Below are 18,418 nucleotides of genomic sequence, written 5' to 3' on the forward strand. Positions count from 1 at the left end.
GTGTACCCAAACTCCAGGTTGAAGCTGCACCTTTGAAATCACTCTTACAGAAGGAAATTTAATTTCAAGAAACTGTACCAGGAGCAGCAGAAGGAATAAAGGCTGCTTTCCATGGTTGCTGTGACTCTCTCCTTTCTGCCCTTTTCCATCCAGGTGTCTGGGACCAGGGAGAGGAAGGGCTGAAATTTCTGATGTCTACTAGAGAGCTGTTCTTGGGAGGAGTCCTTAATTTGGGATTCTCTCCTCTGTCCACTGGATCATGAAACTGGTTAGAAAATGGCCAGGTAGTTAATTCAAAAGTGAGAGGGTGGGTGGCAGTCAGAACTGACCAGGCACAGATATACCTGCATGGAGAGCATGGCTGGATACTCCTTATTTCCTCAGGGATTTGCAAATTGTAATGAGCATGTCAGAGGGCATATGCATGGGTGAGTTAGTACCATTAAATTTTACTGCACAGAGTAAGATTCGTTTATAGAGATTACTTTCAAAACCAGGGAAGTTTCTTTTCTAGCTATACTGGTACTGGGCTCTGCACTTCGAGTGGAGGTATTGAGGTTTACAGTAGCTGCCTTTGCTTGATGCTTGGGTTGCTGCAATGCATTTGCCGTAGAGGTGATATAATAAATTAAACTTAGTTCCTGAGAGCCACTGCTTGCTGAAGTGACATGAAAGTCAACCCTAGCTGCTGTCCCAGGAGATGTAGGTGAAAGCAGGTTTGTCTATATGCTTTTACTGGTTTACTTTGTATTAAGCACTAGAATTCAGTCCATTTTGCTAAAAGCAGAACATGTTGCAGCACTGCTTTAACTTGAGAGATAATAAACAGGCTAGCTCTCAGTGCTGATTAATTGGGAGGTCCCCTGCTCTGCCAGAGCAGTCTTTTACTGTGCTGCTCTGTCTGCCTTGCTCCTGAGGGTCCTCATTATACCATTAGACTTACTCTTCTACCCTTGAACTAACTCAGCAGATAGAGATGAGTCTGCTTTTGTGAGCAGTATTGTGGGAAATGGTGTGAAGCTAGGGGAGAAAGTAAGGAGTTATTGGAAATATGTTATATACATGACTAAATCTTCCCCTTAGAGATAAAGGATTGGCTATGGTTGAAGTAGTGAAAGCTTTACAGCCGTTGCCCCCCTTCAGCCCTTAATGACAGTGTTGCCGTTCTTTCTTTTGGTGAGAAATCAATAGATCCAACTCTAAGGTACTGAGAAAATGACAGGAGCACTGGTTTGGGTGGTATTTATAGACTACTCCCATTGTTCAATGGATGCATTGAAAGTGAGGTCCAATCTGTTCCAGTGACTGGCCTTGCCAGTTTTTAAGAGGTGCTTGCACTTTGGCAGCAGTTGTCATTATAAGAATTTTATTCATCATTTTATTCATCTCTATATAGTCACTTTGCAACTCACACCCCAGATGGACAAGGCTGTGCACGTAATCATCTCACGTGATATAAACAGATATATAGAGTAAGAAAGAAAAAAAGTCAGCAATTCTTTCTTGGGGTTCCCAAGTGGAACAGAAAGGGACTTCTCTGGTCTTATTCTCTGAGAACTGTGTCTCCAAACACTCTCCTCATGAAGGCCTTTTCCATTCCGTACTCAGTTGACTGGTAAATGGGCTAAGCTTGAGTTTAACTAGCCATCTTATTATTATTATTATTTGTATTCTTTCCCTTCTTGTCTGTGTTTCTTTAATGAGGACTTGATCTCTCCATTTCAGTTGTTCACCACTTGTTTATAGTGATACAGCTGTTATTCAGGTGCTTGATGAACTAGTTTCCCTGGTTATTTTCCTCCCACATCCTTATGTTGGCAGGATAAGCAACCTTGGTTGTGTTCTCAGATCATTCAAAATTTTCCTCATCAGGCTTCTTCCCCAGCCAACACGTGCTGTTTTTACCTGTGTGTCTTCTTTTTAAACCAAACCAAACCAAACCATATATTTATTTATTATTTAATTGGAGTTCTTTTTATTAGCAGCACTGAGGCCTGGGCTGCTTCGTCCTAGGTTAGGGACAGCATTTATTTAAAAATAATAGTTCACCCAAGCAAAAGACAAGCAGCATGTTCACACTCAAAGAGAAGAGAGAGTTGGCAAACTTGCTTTGCTTGGCATGTGGAGTCCTTCTGCTTGTCACCAGCCTGTACTCTGCCTAGAAATAAGTCTCGCCTCCATTTTGCACCATGATTTGGCTCTGGGGTTCAATTTGGTAAGACACCGTTGGACTACCTGACACCACTCGTAAGCCTGGGACATAACAGTCCTGTGTGAAATGGCGCTTATTCTCATCTCTTGCTGGGTGTGCTCTTTGCTGCCAGGTGATGTGCTTGCATGCTGCATCTCACCATTAAGATCTGTTGATAAATATAGAACTTTCTGCTTATTTTCCATCATATAATTATTTTCTGAACTGTTTTGTTTCAGTGTATTTCATAATTGGCATGCCATAGATGAAGAGGATAAGTTTTTAATCACTCCATCACTAACAAGTAAAGGGTGTTACTCCTGGTGGTGAACAGCCCTGACTCTGTTAAATTGGTTGTATTTTAGTTTCCACTGTGTGCCCAATGGATAATAAGCAGTACTTCGTGATGGCTGTAGGGGTAAGAAGTAGAAAAGTCCTTGGCTCTGTGTAAGCAATATCTACAACAACTAAAAACAACAGTAAGTTATCACCACTATTTTCATCAAAAATCTTAAACACAGCATTGTGTGAGCCTCTATGAAGAAAATTAACTCTAGCCCAGCCAAAAACACAACAATGGCAAAAGCAGAAACTTTTATTATCATATCCTGAATTGTGCTACTCTTCAGTTTCCCAATATGAATGACATGGTTATCGTGTGCCAAGTGCATGTAGCTTCGTGTACTTTCAGAATACAGGATTTCATGTGGTATCTCACAAGCAGTGTATGTCCAGCCAGACTCACTGGGGACTGGAAACTGCAAGGGCCATAAATCTCAAAGGCTTCCACTCCATTTATTTCAGTGGATTTTAAGAGGTTTTGATCTGGATTGTTTCAAACATTGTTTGGGACATGGTCTGGCTTAGCAGTTCTCCTGCTCGGTTGTCTCATACACTTTGAGGAACATGAAACTTGGTCCATTCTCCAGAGTATATTTTTCATTCTCAAGCTATCTGCCAATTTCTTAGTTATGGATTGTGTCTCTGAGTAAACTGCTAATTCAGATTTATAGAGCTACTCAGGAAAGGAAATGGATGCAGAATCCACATGGAAAATAGCTTCATGTCTGCCAGCCGGCTCCTTCCTTTCAGGCATCTCATTAAGAATACAGTTCTCATACAGATATGGTCTGCACCTCTGAATTGCTCAGATTTGTGTGAGGACATGTTGGGAATTCTGTAATCTTGGAAAGCAGCTAGCAAAGGAATACAAAGCAGAAATATTTTTTCTAATTAAATGTTGCTGGTGTTACCAGAATCTCAAAAGTGATCATGTGTATTCAGTGCAGATTTTGTCTGTATCCATAAGAGCTGAAAGGGCCACTGCTTTCGCAGTTCAAGCCTCAGCCAGGGCATTCTTTAACAGTATGAAACTTTTCAAAGCAAATAGGAACGGAAACATTACATCTTGGCCTAAAAAATTCATTGAAAAAGGGTTTCTATTTGTAAAATATTTAAACATTTGCCTGCGGTTGTAGGAATACAAGCAAAATTGTGCTACTGCATGAAAATCTTACAAACTAGAACAGAAATGGAGGTCCATGTGCAACTGCAGTTCAGAAGATGACTCACGCACATAGCTGTAAATTATTCTCCAGAAAAAAAAATTATTACTTATTAACAAACACTTTATTTTCTGACAATTTCAAAACTGTTGCACAGGAAAGAAATACATATCTATACATACATGCATGTATATGCACAATATTACCATATGAAATATTCTAAAGCAGATTCCTTCCCCTGCTAAAGATGGTCCAAAAGCAAACCTACTTCCACTAATCCTGTCTTCTTCCTCCCATCCTCCTCTATTTTTCTCTTCATCCTTCAATCTCTCCTTACTCCTTGGACAGGGACAGTAATCTTGTGTACATTTGCTTTTGGGATGTGTAAAATTCACGGCTTCTGTCCTGTCAGTAAATGAAGACATTTTGTGCTCAGGAAATTCACTAAGTACCACCTTCCTGAACTCCTTTGCAACTGTTTCTTCTTGACCTGACTGGCTTTTTCCAGCTTTTTACCTTGCTTGCTACCTGAACGTGAACACAAGGGAGCACCAGAGAGTCTTCTATTTTTTTAATTTCTTATTTTTTAAGGAAAAGAAAAAAATATCACTGAGTAGGTGTGTTTGAGGAGGGAGTAGATCAAATTCCAGCCAGAAGGCACTATCTGAATGGAAGTATGGCGGAGGAAGACAGTTAGAGACTATTCTTGATGGCCTGACCTCTTCTGATCCCAGAAACCTGGGCCAGGTTATGGCCTGTCCTACAAGTCTGCTTTCAGACCGCTGAACAGCCCTGCTCTAGATCTTGAGGTAGCTGGCTGATGGATGGAAAGACACCTTCCCAGTTTTCTACTGCTGCACCCTCTGGATGTTAAAGCAAGGAAATATGGTTGTGAGACATGGCTGCTTTCTGTCCTGTCAGCAGGCAGCCTGCATCTGTCTGCAGAATGCGCTGGAACGGGGAGCTTCATGCTAGAGGAGGCGGCAGGCGTGACCTGGGGCCCCTGGCTGAGATACTCAACATCCTCCCATCTGTTCGACCTGTTTAAAGTGACCCCAATGGCTGCACCCTGATTCACCCTCCCTGGGCTCCCTGGGGCACCTCTGCAGCCAGCCAGCACTGTCCCTGGGCACGGCACTTCCAGGGCAGGGCTCCTGTCTCAGCCTGGTTCGGCCTGGACCCAGCTTGTGAGACTGAGCGGCCTGCAGCCGTGCTTCCAGTGAGGGCCCAGGTATCCGAGCTGGTCACTGCCTCACACGGTTTAGCAGAGCTCCAGGGTGTGTAAAGGGTGTCGTGTGGATGTGCCAGGCATGCAGTTGTGGTCCCCAGGGAAGGCAGAGCAGGGTTCAGTCCTCGCCACAGAGGTGTGTTCACGTCTGCTGCTCACAGCTGAGGCTGCTGTGGAGCTCTGCAGAGCAAGGAGCAGTGCAAAGCCGGGCATATTAACATATTTATGGTGTTCTACAGCCCAAAGAAGTGAAACTGTGATGTGCCAAAAATACTTATCTGTTGCTTATGAGTATTGCACTACTTCTGTGTAATCAGCCAGAAAACTATCTTAGGCAGCCCTATTTTGCTTCTCTTGATGTCACGAACAAAAATCCCATTTACAGCAGTGATACAGAAACAGGGAGGAGCAGATGCTGAAAATAATACATTTTAAAATTATCTTGATGAGGGAGGGGAGGGTGCAGAGGGTACTACAGAATAAACTTACCAGATTTGATTAGATATGTGACACAAAACGAGCAGAAAATTAAGAAGCCTTTTTTAAGAGAGTTGCCTATAGGACTGTAAACCCTGGAGACTAATTCCTGTAGTCTGGGGGTGACATTAGTTAGAGGTTTGAAAAGTAATGAATCTGGGCCCTCAGACAGGTGCTGCTGGGATTCTGGTGACTCTTCAGTAATAATTTTCTGTATAAAGGTGCCACAGATCTTAGTGTCCTCTTCTCCCAACACATGTAGGGATGCTGTGTGTGAAGTGGCCTGCAAGCTCTGCTAAGCATTATGGCAGCACGCTTCCACCTTCAGCTGCTTCATTCCTGGAGAGAAGACTTTGGGATCAGGGCAACAAAATTGCCACTGCTGGCAGTGGCTCATGGTCATGCCTATGGGCTCGAGCTAGGTCTTCTGTTTTCTCTGGGATGGTGGAAGTGTGGGAATTCACCCTGTCTCTCCCCTGATACGCCTTTTCTGATGCAGTCCGCAGGCTCGCTGCTGTGGCTACTGACTTGCTTGCATGACGCCTGCAGGTGGGCAGGTCTCCAGCACTGTGACCCTGGCTTCAGAGGAAGCTGGCTGCAGGAACACTTGCTCCTTTGATTCTCACCACCGTGCTCTGACTTCAGCAGTGCGAAAGTACTGATACATGCAGAATTAAGTGACTGCTTTTAGCCAGACTGCAGCAGCTCACACAGCGTGATGGGTTCACAATTATACTGTGGCCTACTGCAAACTTGAGAGAGGCATTAACTTTGCTGCAGATCTTTTTTTTACTGCTCTAGTGTTGTTCTCTTGCCATGTCTGCCTGCTCCTGAGAGCAAGGGGCAGTCCAGCTGTATTTTTTTCACTGTCTGTATTGACTCATAGTTAACATTTCTTGATGTTTTGAATAGAAGTTTAACTCCTGGCCCTTCTGGGAATACGTCTGATTTTTCAGGTTTTATCTTTCTCATTGATCCCTTTCTAGTTACTTCAGCCAAAGGTGAGGAAGTGTTGTGTGAATGATGGAGCAGCTCTTTTTTGTAACTAGGTTGTATGAAAGGGTCAGCTGTTAAGCTGGGATTCTTACAGAAACCCCAGAAATAGGATCTCTCTGCTTTTGTGCAGCCAAGACAATTACTCCAGGGAGAACACTCTTCAATGCACTGAATTCACCTTTTTACTCTTATATGCTTTTATATATATATATATATATATATTATATTATATATATATTTTTTTTTCCTCTGGAGGGTGAGCTGGACAAAGATTACATAAGGGACATAATCCTGTGAGGTCGAACCCTTTGCAGATATTTATTATGGCCTCTGCAGTAAGAATTGCTCAATACACGTTACAAGGCAGTGACAATAGATGATTGCTGTACGGGGTTTACTTTAAAAGAATTTGAAATAGATTCTGAGGTAACATGTAGCAGAGCATAGAAGAGGAGAATAACCAGGTGTTTATGTCATCTGATAAGGACCCTTAAGGTGATCATAACATAGTAAATGGGCCTGTAATTATATGGTGAATGCTAACAGAACAGAGAAAATCTCCTGTCCTTAGACCTTGACAACTCTTTGGCATTGCTTGTGGCTACTCTTTTTCTTTTTAGATATGACTTGGGTTGATAAAAGGTCCAGTAACTTGCTGGACTAATTGGTGGGAGGACATATGTATTTCATGGTGCAGCCTGAGAACAAAATCAAAGTTTTATCAGGTTTCAGGAAAAAATATTTCTGGGATGTTATTGCTGTCTGGAACTATTATCCATCTTGTATGCTTCTAACTCAGAGAAGGCAATGCAAATAAATGTGCAAGAAGGTTACCATACAGCGTTATGTGCCAGGTTTGTTTCTTTGGTTAACCAGGTACCATACTGTCTGGACAATATTTTGCATACAACCATCATTTCAAATCTAGGAAATACAACTGCCAGAAATCTGAACATTATAAAGCAGCAATTAGGGGATTAGGAAGTAGAGGTACATCTGCCATCCTGCAGAGGCCACAGTTAGGGGAGGAACTAGACATGTTGCTTTTCTGTTTTTTGGTGTAAAATGTGGTTCCATATTTTTGTACTAATAAAGAAGACATCACGACCAGTTGAGAGGTGCAACACTGAGTCAGAGGAAAGTCCTTTAACCCAGAGACAAGTCTTTGGGCAGCTGGCAAGTGGTTTTCAGAGATGCATGAAATCATGTCAATGTGTTCTGTTAAAACACATGTTAAATTGAGTTGCGATGTAGCTCTTTATCAAGTGAATTTCCTGCAGTGCATAGTTACTTGAGCTGTCCCGTGTGTTCGGTCTCAGAGCACAGACTGCTACTGCCTGAACAGAAAATACAGTTCTGCATCTGCAGATGAGAGTCATCAGCCTCTCTTTGGCCTTCAGAAAATGAGCATGACAACAATGGAGGCCCCTCATTGAAAGAGCCTCCTGGAAAATTATAGGCAAGAGGCTACCTTCTTACCATTTTAGCCTGGTGGTGTGCAAGCGCAATGTGAAGTAGAGCACACCTGAATGGGGAAGGTGGCAATGTATCATAATATCACAAGGATCTAACTGCCATGCACTTAGTCTGTGCATACTCATTCCTGAGGAGAAAAAATCAGGTCTGCTTTTGACTACATGTTTCTTGAAACCTCTCTTGCAGATCTAGGTTTACCGGAGTCTAGATTTAATGCTCTAGCACTGATCTTTTCTGCCAATTGATTGATGAGGTAATTGAAGGACTTTTATAGAGTTGCTAATGAGTAGAAACACATGACAATTTTTCCCTATTCCAGCTGTACTGGGGGCAGCAATGTAGGAGGTGCGTTCTGGAAATGGATGCTCAGTGCCAGGGCTTCCACCACAGGTTCAGGTTCCCTCACACACAACAGCACTCAGGAATTCATGGCAAAATCTTACATACGTGTAAGTAGGGTACTTGGGATAACCTGCTGTCACCTGTTTGAAAGATCTTATTTTCCACCTACCCATTAAAGTTCAGCTGAGACCAAACAGTCTAGTTCTTCCATGCTGCCTTGCTCTTTAGGAAGTGGCAATTACCCTGGATGCTGTGCAGTCATCTGCTGTAAAACGTTCTCTGATATGAGTATGAGGGCATAGTGAAACATATAGAAACCTGTTTGGGAATAGTGGGCAGTCTGGAAACTGGCTCTGAGGTGCTGGTTAATTGTCTTGAACAGTGAAGCTAGATAGTGGGATTTCCCTTTGTCCCCTCACAAAAGGGACATTTTTAATTAGGATAATTTACTTGTCTAGCTTCCAGGAGAACTATCCTCAAGAACTGGAAAAGGTAGAGTCAGTGGGAGAAAGGGGAACAGTTAAGCTGGTGTCAATGTCAAAGATATGAGGCTACATCACAATATCACTGCAGAGTCCATGGAGAGACACAGATACTTCAAGGGATGATGTAGAGTGCCTTAATTCAGTGTCTATGGTAGACATTAACAGAATGTCAACTCAAATGAAATCTCTGACTCATTCTTTTATTTTTTTTAGCCTTTGTGCCTCATTCTCTAGGTGCCCTTTAGTTTTTCACTGTTCTTGAAGATGTAATTTGATTTGTAGGGCCACCTCCAATTCCCCCATTCTCCGTTATGTGTGTGGAACTCTTCCACGCTGATTTGTTCCTCCCACCCATCCCTTTGTATAGAATGGGGTGAGCAGCCTCCAACACAGCGTGCCCAAAAAAGGATTGTGCAGTTGTAAGGTGCTTGTCACCATCACACCTCGTTCGCAGCGGGAAGATGACTCAGCTGCCACCCCACATGGCTGGGATGTGTCACCAAATGAACGATGACATTTTCAAATGCGGTGGGATTGGGGAGTGGAGGAGAGGGGAGAGGAGGAGTTGGACTGTGAAGGGGCAGTGGGGAACATCAGTGCTTCCAGTGATCTGAAGCTTTTACTTAAAGAAATATTCAATTTAGAGAAGTATCACCTGAGCTCATTGTGATCTACTCTTTTCTTTTGCAGTGAAGGAAAGGCTGGTTCAGTAGTTAGAGTTTTGGCACATGACTTCAGTAATCTAAGTTCAACTCCCCATTTCTTGAATTTCTCTTAGCCCAGCTCTAAAGCGAAGCTGAAAACATTGCTCCCTCATGAGACCACTGGGAGACTTCAATCACGGTCCGTATGTGCTGACGTCATGGAGCAGGTCTGATTGATGGATGCCCCCTGATACATCAGTGTTTGTGAAGCATTTGGAGCTCTTTTGATGCGTAAAGCCATAAAAGTGCAAAATTTTCTCTCTTCTAGAGAACAAAATGTATTCAGTACTTGTGCTGGCATAGTTTGGACTAAAATTAAATCTATTGTGTTAAATGGTACACAAATGAGTCTTAAGGCTCACATGGAAACTAATGCATGGAGACAGCTTGTTTTGAAAGGACGGGCTACTTAAGTGCTTCAGATACTACAGATGGTGAAATAGATATTGAAAATCCAGTTAGTTTGGGCTTTTGTGTAGAGAGACTTTACAAGTACAGGAGGTTTTCGCTCTCATGGATAAAGCTCATATTTATTCTTCACTGCAGTGGACAGATGCACGAGCAGTTAAAAGAGGAGCAACTGGGGTATAAACTGGGGTTCAATCCATCACTGACCTCCTTTGCTGCTGTGGGGAAGTCACTTAGACACAGTGAGCCTCTGTTTATCTGTAAACATGGAAAAAAATCCTTATTCTGCCTCACAGCGGTCCTAGATCCTAATGCTCATTTATGAGATTTTTTTAAAAAGCCCATTTATGTACCATCCAGCTGTATAGGACAGCAGAGAGCCTCATCTGGCTGTAGCCTAAAACAAAGTTCCCTGATGCTTCAGAAGTGTTATGGGACCATTTGAGGGTGTGAAACACGAAGTCCTGGCCAGAGTCCAAGTTTAGTGTAGTCCCAACCTGTCTACTTGCAATTCTTCTTCACATGTTCAGTAGGGTAAGCTCTTGTCTGTTTTGCATTGCTATTGTGAACCATTAAAACAGCTGACGTGTCACCCCAGAGGAGCTGCATGCTATAATTGGTAAATCTTTTTTTAAAGTAAAGCAGCGCATGGCATTTAAGTGTTTTGAGATTCCTTTTGGGAAAAGGGAACTTATATAAAAGGGTGTTAGGGTACTTTGTTTAGATGAGAAGTGCCTAAATATGTTTGTTCTTTGGTGGAGCTGTAATCATGTATTCAGTGCCTAATGAACAGATGACAGTGATAAATGTTTGAAGAATGTCATTATAGAACAAACATTTCAAGCCAGCAGGTGGAAACGTGGATTCAGCTGGTTTTTAGGAGTCCAGAAACATGAAAGCAAAGGCCTGGAATGAATCTCCTTTGTCAAGAAGTTCAAGTCTGTGCTGTCAAAGGCATTTACTCCTTCACTGAGTAAATTCAGTTTAAAACAATCTAGGGATCTCTCCTACCAAAAAGTTGTTCCGTACTACCACTCTTGTGGTGGTTAGAAATTATTTTATATTACCCAGCATAATGTTAGTTGTTAGTTCTTTCCTTAGTGTTAATCACCTAAGACGTTAATGAAGACCAATCATATCCCTTTTCCCTTTTATATTGCTATACTAGGTCCTCCTTGTCAGATAGAGTTTTTGTCTTCCTGATCATACTGTTAGCCCTGTTTTGTACCATTTCTGATCTTAACAGACTTTCTGAGTATAGGTGACAGGAAATAGCGACTTTTTCCCAAGGGAGAGTTCTTTTAGTGGTCTAACAGCTCTCTCTCTTACTGGAAAGAAGGCACTTCCTGGGTTACAATGACATTTTTTCCCCCATTCCTGCATCTTGCTGGTGTCATTTGCTGGGCAACTGGTACAGCACGCTCTGTCTTTCTTTTGATTAGCTCCTGGCTTAAAGCCACAATTCTTACTGGTCCTTAACTGAGTGGTTTCACTGTGATCCTCCAGAGAACTTGTGATGGTTTGTCCATTCCTGCTATTGGCTCTTTTCTGTTACTTTTTGAGTATAATTTCAGAAGGGGAAACACAGAGCGAGACTAGTCCCTATGGGAATCTACTAGTAAATTCCCTCCATCTTCGTATTTCCATGTTTGATACTAGCTATTGCTATTTCCAACTCTTGCAATTCCTTACCAAATCCCTTTAAACCCTTCTTTTCTGGTTTGACTGACAATTTCCAAATGTTAACACAGCTTTACTGGAATGCAGGTAGATGAGGTTTACTCCAGTTCTTGTGCAGAGGAAGCAAACCTTATCAAACAGAGGTATTGCGATATTGGAGATCTAGCTTTGGAAAGTCTGCTTCCAGTTATCTCTGTCTTTTTTTTTTTTTTCTTCCTTCAGAAAAGATTGTGAAATCCTGCATATGGTAGAGGTCAGAATATCTGGCCTGTAGCAATCTGATAATTTTTTTTAATCTCCTAGCAGTTTGGTAATGAAGAAACCAGTTCTAAATCTTTGAGGTGAGGTCTGTGGATTCTCGCGTGGATTGCCTAATCTCTCAGACTGGCACAAAGAGAACATGGAGTTTTACTTCTTTTCCATGGAACTGGAAATTTCCTGTCCCACGTATGTATTTCCAAACATTGCTTTGATCCTATTTTCATTATTATCATCTTTTAGAAAAGCCAAGATCGACTGCTTAGTTTGTTTTGAGGTCCTGTCTCAATCACTGTAGATCTTTACCTCATGTTAGTTGTGGACTCAGTTCTTCCTTTCCTGATTTCCTTTTAAACATGGAAAAACTCTTCCTGTTAGATCAGTGGTTTTTGTTTCGTTTGCTAAATCTTATGTGAAATCCAGTGACAGGGGAGACCATTTCATGCAAAATGCTAAATTCAGTACAACCAAAAGAGCCTTCTGTGTGCTAAGAAAGGTAAAGGTGGAGATAAATATTTGAGAAAAGAGATGAGCTGTCCAGCAGGATGAGCATACAGCAAAATGTATCGAGATTCCCTGCAGGCTTCCCAGCAGCAAAGCGGCAGGATCTCCTTACAGCCTTGGCTTCCTGAAAGCTTCCACTGCCAGCCTGGCTGGTTTGAGAAGTTTTTCTTTGAGAGTGATGTGTGAGAGTTCTCTTCGTACCCATCAGTCCCTTCAACAGTCTGACTGGGAGGGACCAGCCAAGGGGGAACACCAATTTATCCTTTTCTGCATGCAAGAATTCTCTTTGGTTGCTCCTCTGCCATGCTGGCAGCCTGTGACCTGGATCCTAGGGTGGCATTAACTGGGAGAGGTTTGCTGAAGTCAAGGAAGTTGTACTGATTTACACTCATGGGTGTAACGGATGGATGCTTTCATCCCTGTCTGTTTTCCAGGGCTGGTCCAAACCTGCAAACAAATATTGGGCCAGTGTTTATTTTGTTTGGAAAGCTGTTTGACTTGATCGTGTTGGATGTTGAACTCATATTTGCCAAATTAAGAGGGCTCACACTGGGGCTTCCCACAGCAGAAGAGTACAGATGCAGAGTGAAGAATTATCCCCTAGAGAAGAGCTGTAGCAGACCAGAATTCCCTCTGAACTGAACAAAGCAGGCGGCCACACATCATTGTTTCCATTTGCACCCTTTATTACTGAGTAGCCAGATTATTTAAACAAAGGAGTATTTGAGAAGAAAATGGATGTGAAATGGTCGTGCCATCAGTTATTCCCCATGACTGTTGAGTCCAGGCTATTTCCCTTATCATCCGCATGTGTTCATTTGTTGTCTTTTGTTTCAGATTGCAAGGGTGTCTTACTGCCTGATGTCTGCGTAGTGTTTTACACTGTCCACTTCCAATGACAACTGTCACATTGCTCAGGCAAGCATGGGAGGACAGAGACAAAATATTATATTATGTAGAGCAATACAGGGAATTCTAGCAGCCTAAGATGGAGAGCTGTGGCTGCGGTGTATGTAATTTCATTTTTTCCTGGTAGGACAGTTCCACTTCAAAATTTGTCATAGCTGCTGAAACGCTGTCCTTGGCTTGCGAGTGATGACAGTGCGCACAGGCCCAGAGTGCTGCCCAGGCTGATAAAGATCCTTGTGTGGACCCTGAGCTAGCATGGGGTATTATTTGATTTTGATTTAAAAAGGGAAAGACTAGAAATGATTGGCTGCAGTGCTGGCAGTTCTTCCCTCCTTCCCCTTCCCTCAGCCTAAGCAAGTCCCTCTGAGGTTAGATAAGACGTGGATTTATGGAGCATCAGCTCCACTTTGACTGTGAGATGAACTGCCTCATACCTACCACCAAGTAAAAGCACGTAGATAGGCAGCGGCAAAAGAGTAGCCAACGTGCAATAAATCTACATATGGTAACTGGCTTCTGGAGCCACCACATCAGGCTCTTGTTCCCTGCCCTCCCCTGGCAAGTAGATTCAGAAGTGGGGTAGCTGTAGTTTTCTAAGTGCCCATCAGCTTAACTCAGGCCTTAGCTGCCAATGAAGGTGGGTACCACACTCGCATGGATTTAAGTAGGAGTTAAGTGCTTCCACATGTCCTAGCCTACAAGTCCTTCTTAGAAGGAGATGGGGCTCATGTGTATGTCTCAGCTATTTGAAGAAGACAAGGGGTGGAAAGTGGAAAGGGTGAAGGCTACTGGAGATGTGAGGTGAAAGCAAAGCTTCAGAGAAGGTACGATGAAGGTGTCTGACCTCAGCATGGAAGAAAACACATCACTGACTAATGTGAGACAATGCAGTATATGAAATAGGCAAGAACAAGATTTGGAAAGCAGATGACCTCTGCTCATAGCCACTCTGGTAGCTGGAAAATGCCCAAAAGATCTGGACATATTTTTGCATGTTATCTCTAATCACAAGGTAGCTTAGTCATAAATCTTGCTCTGTGCAGACATAAAAGTCCATCTCAGGACTCCAGAGGTTGAATTAAACATAATCGTCCCACCACTGTGTGCCAGCACCTCACTGTATATCACTTGTTCATAAAGACAAGGCCTTTATTGCGAGGAAGCCAGTAACAAGGCATTGAGTCATGTCTCAGACTGTAACAAAAGAGCAAAAAAAGTTCTCCTGGCAATTTCTGAGGAAGATTGACATTGCAGTGCAATAATGTGCAGCCCCTACTATGCCGTGTAAGTGGAAATAATTTTCTAAGAAGTGCATCTGTGTTGTCAAATTGACTTAAAACCAAACTTCTGAACTTAAGGCTACATACAGCACAGTAGTAGAGACATTTGAGGGAGAAACTTGGGTGTTTTTGAGTTAACTTCTAAGAAAGTTCATGTCCACACAGCATCCTGCCTGGCAGACCTGAGCGGCAGCTGGTCAAAATCCTCTGATGGAAAACTTTTGCCGAATGGTTGTTTTCTGCAGATCTGCTTGCAAAAATTTTAGTTGCTTCTAAAAAGCATAAATAAAATGTTGTTTTTCAGAAAAGCTTTTAAGTAAGTTCTCGTTATCTTCTGAAAAATGTGTTTTTGCTTTTTAAAGCTTCTGAGAGAGGTGGGAGGAGTGAGCAACTTTCTTGCTTCCCCCTTTCTTTGTGCGAATAGGAACAGACTGCAAGAAGTGGGAAAAAAATGAAGCAGTCATAAAAACTTGCTGCAAAATTATTGCCATTTTTAAACATGAATATCTTAGTTTTAAATTTTCTCTGTGAGAAAGACAAACTGCCAATGGTTTTAATTTTTGAAGGGAAAAAATGCACTTTATTTAAAATTTTGAAAAGAAAGTAATATTTTTCCAAACCAGGTCTATTTTTTAGGTAAAATTACATATAAATAAGGGAAAAAAATGTGGCACATTAGCTTCTCCAAGTGACACATCATGAGTTACCAAGAAAGCTGAAGTGCGTGGATCCCTGAGCAGCAGCAAGGGGAGCCTGCCCTGGCAGGTGGAAAGCCAAGGTGGAGCCTGAAATCTGAGCAAGCTCTGGGACAGGGCAAGGAAAATGCTCCTCATGGCTCTGCTGCCTGCCGTCACTGCTGCAGCGTGGGCTGCCAGGCGGCGGTTTGGTGGCAGCTGGGGCTGGGACGTGCCTGCGGCGTGGGGAGCTTCGGAGCTGGAGGGCGGCTCTGGCTGCAGCAGGCAGGCAGGCACAGAGGCAACTGTAAACATTTATCCATCGCATGATCCACAACCAGTTGTAATCTGTAGGGCATGTGCTTCTCCATAAATCTAACACTAACATTAATTTATGCAATTAGTAATAATACTTTGAATTAATTATTCATTTTCTCCCCTTCAAACCTACCTGAATACTACGATGCTAGACCTCAAGAAAGGGGGAAAAATGACATTTAAGTCCTGGTCCTAGCATCTCTGCTTTCTTTACAGATCTACCACGTCTCCAGCTTTTGCTGACGCCTGACGGCAAACCATGGTGCTGCATGCTTGTATTAGCTGACCCCGAACACCTGGGAAGGGAAGGCAGCTGGAGGCCTGGAGTTGCCAGCTTGTGTCAGAGCTGGAGGCTGAAATTCTCTGCCTCTGCACATGTGAGTAGGCTGCTCTGGTTCCTGTTATATTCCCTCTACCTCCTTCCTAGGGAGGTGTAACATCCTTCTAAGATGCACAATTTCTGAAAGTGCAGTTATAGTAACAGTTGCTATGGTGGAAAACCACTGTGCCCAGCATCCCCACCCTCCTACTGCTAGAATTCGCCTCCCTGCTACCACAGACACTGGGAGCTGCAGGCACAGACTTGCCATGGGCGTGCAGAGCTCCTCTTGTCCCCTGCCTCTACATTGCACTCTCCTTAGTCTGCTGATTGCTCTGATTGTTCCCAGGGGTCACAATCAAAGGGGTCAACCTGCAAAGTCCGGTCTTCCTAACAGAAAACCCTTCTGACAGTGTTGAGGTTGGCTCAGAAGCCAGTCCATGAGAGCTTGGTTTTAAAGAGTGGGGTTTGGGTGGCTGAGAACTCGTATCTCATCCTCGTCTAACAAAAGGGTTTAACTCTTGCTCTGCATGGTGTGCTCTCAGACACGTGGGCTAGTGGAAAGCAGGATAAAATCAAGTCTGTGATACGTGGTGTGCATTCCCACCTGCACCCTGATGTGCTGGTTCGTGTGCCATGCTAACACGAAGCTCTTTAAGCATGGATGCATGGGACTAGGTAGTGCGCACTGCATCCTATACCCGCACACAGAATAAAGCTGCATTTGCCCTCCAGCTCAGTCAAGACAGCCTGGTTTGGTGGCTGCAAATTACTCATTTCTCTTCCTACACTCTGCATTGTGTGCTTAGCATGAAAACAGTTTTTGGCAGTGACAATCCGTACCACATCCAATATGACAGAGTCCCAGATGCGGTTGCAGTCTTTAAGTGCTGTTGCAGTAGCTCTGCTAATGAGTTCTTGCCAGATCTACTAAACCAAATCCTGGGGATGTGGATGTGCTTGCATTACGAGGGAGTTCTCCCTCATCTCTCTTTACTAGGTTTCTCGTTTCCCAAAGCCAGTGCTGACATCAGGTACATGCACCCAGCCACCCAGACAATGACCCCTTCCCTAAGCTGAACCGTTCCTGTCTTAAAATAATGGAAAATTTTGTGACTTACCCTGGAGCACTGGGGTGTAGCTGGCAGCAGTAAAAGCAGTAAAACAACAACAACAACAAAAACTGACAGTAGTGAATAAAGAAAGTGCTTTTCTAGATGGTTGGGAGTTCAGGATGCGCTCACAATTGAGCTTTTGTTTGCTGTTGTTCTTCTTAAATAACTGAAAATCCAGGGAGCGTGTTAGGGAGAAGCCACTCTGATATGTTGGGTGCTCATCTGTCCGGGAGGATGTGGTCTGCTCAGGGTGGACCGTTTCCTTCTCTGTACAGAACAGAGCAAGGATTGTCCGCGTATGAGAAAGTCGGAACTGTGATCCTTCAGAGCACGGCCTTGTTACTCCGGGCCTTTGTGTTCGGAATCAGGAGTTTCTTTAGCTCTAAATTTGTGCTGTGCTGTAAGGCAAATGGATGAAAAACATAACCCAGGGAAAAGGCCAAGGCTTTCTTGCGTTTGCACTAATGTTGCCCCCTGCATAGGCTTGTTTTTTTGTTTTTTTTTTTTGTTTTCCCAGTGAACGTATTTTTGTTGTTGCTGTTTTCCTCTGAAATTTGCCATTTCTGTGAAAGCAAGTCTGGGACTTTGTTTTCAGAACCCAAGGAGGCTGGGCTTTAAAGGAATACATACCATCACCCTTAATGTATGTAATTGGGCAAAGCTGAATTTTTCAACTTTTGGCATTGAATATTCTTTGATTTTCACCTCTGTGACACTCCAGTTCTTCCACTTAAGATGGAAAACATATTTAGGAGCTTTGGTAGGGGAAGAGAATGTAACTCCTTATGATGTAACTGATACTGGCTTTTATTTAAGGGCAAAATAATGAGTAGAAGTCCTGGTGGCCTGACCTCTTTTGGCAGACTCCTTATTCCGGTGATGTCAATGAAAGGAGGCATGGAACAAGGTAGCACCCCCAAATTCTCCTCTGTTTGTGCTCAAATTCATCAGCCCAGTGAGCAATTTCTCTCCCTCACACCTGAGGGCTGCACTGCACTGCTGCTGTGGTGAGGTCTCCACATCTCTGCACAAGCTGTCCAGCTCTGCAGGATCTCTGCTCGGCTTCGTGCTGGCCAGCCTGTGCTCCTGGCTGGTAGCTCTGCCTCCGGCCCTTCCTGTACTAGTTCAAATGAAGACAAGAAAGGACAGTGGAGTTGTTCCAGCACCTTCCTTTTGTCTTGGGGCCATCCTAACTCTGCGGGGATTTTTAAAGCTGTACTGTTTTTCTTCTTCTCCTTCTAGGAGAAATGCCTCTGTGCGTGTTTTTCCTGCTTGCAAAGTTTTGTTGTCTGCTGAGCCAGTTCCCTTGCTGGTGGGCCCACCTTTTTGTTTGAAACACAAGCTGCAGGATAAATACCCTATTTATTTCACCAGCTTTGTCAACCACACTGCAGGAGGATGGGCTCTGAAACTGGTGCAGGATGAAGGGTAAATGCGATGAATAGCATTTCCTCCCTTTGCTTTTAGGCAAACATTCATGTTTGTTTCATCTGTCTGGAAGTAGGAGAGTATGAATACAACCTGAGTGCTGCTTTCTCTTGATTATTCA

The 18,418-nt window shown here is 43.3% G+C and overlaps 1 protein-coding gene across 2 annotated transcripts in view; it reads left to right on the forward strand.

The window, feature by feature from the left end:
• Positions 1-18,418, forward strand: part of SORCS3 (sortilin related VPS10 domain containing receptor 3) — a 379,882-nt gene that overhangs the window by 57,478 nt on the left and 303,986 nt on the right. The window contains exon 4 of one of the 2 annotated variants that reach the window (XM_040563972.1): positions 15,652-15,812. In XM_040563972.1, coding sequence (XP_040419906.1) covers positions 15,705-15,812 — 108 coding nt within the window. In that variant the 5' untranslated portion in view covers positions 15,652-15,704. Of the gene's footprint in view, positions 1-15,582; positions 15,813-18,418 lie in introns of those variants that run through there. The other variant, XM_040563973.1, reaches the window with a different exon arrangement.

The sequence above is a fragment of the Cygnus olor genome, chromosome 7 (assembly GCF_009769625.2).
Source record: "Cygnus olor isolate bCygOlo1 chromosome 7, bCygOlo1.pri.v2, whole genome shotgun sequence".
NCBI lineage: Eukaryota > Metazoa > Chordata > Aves > Anseriformes > Anatidae > Cygnus > Cygnus olor.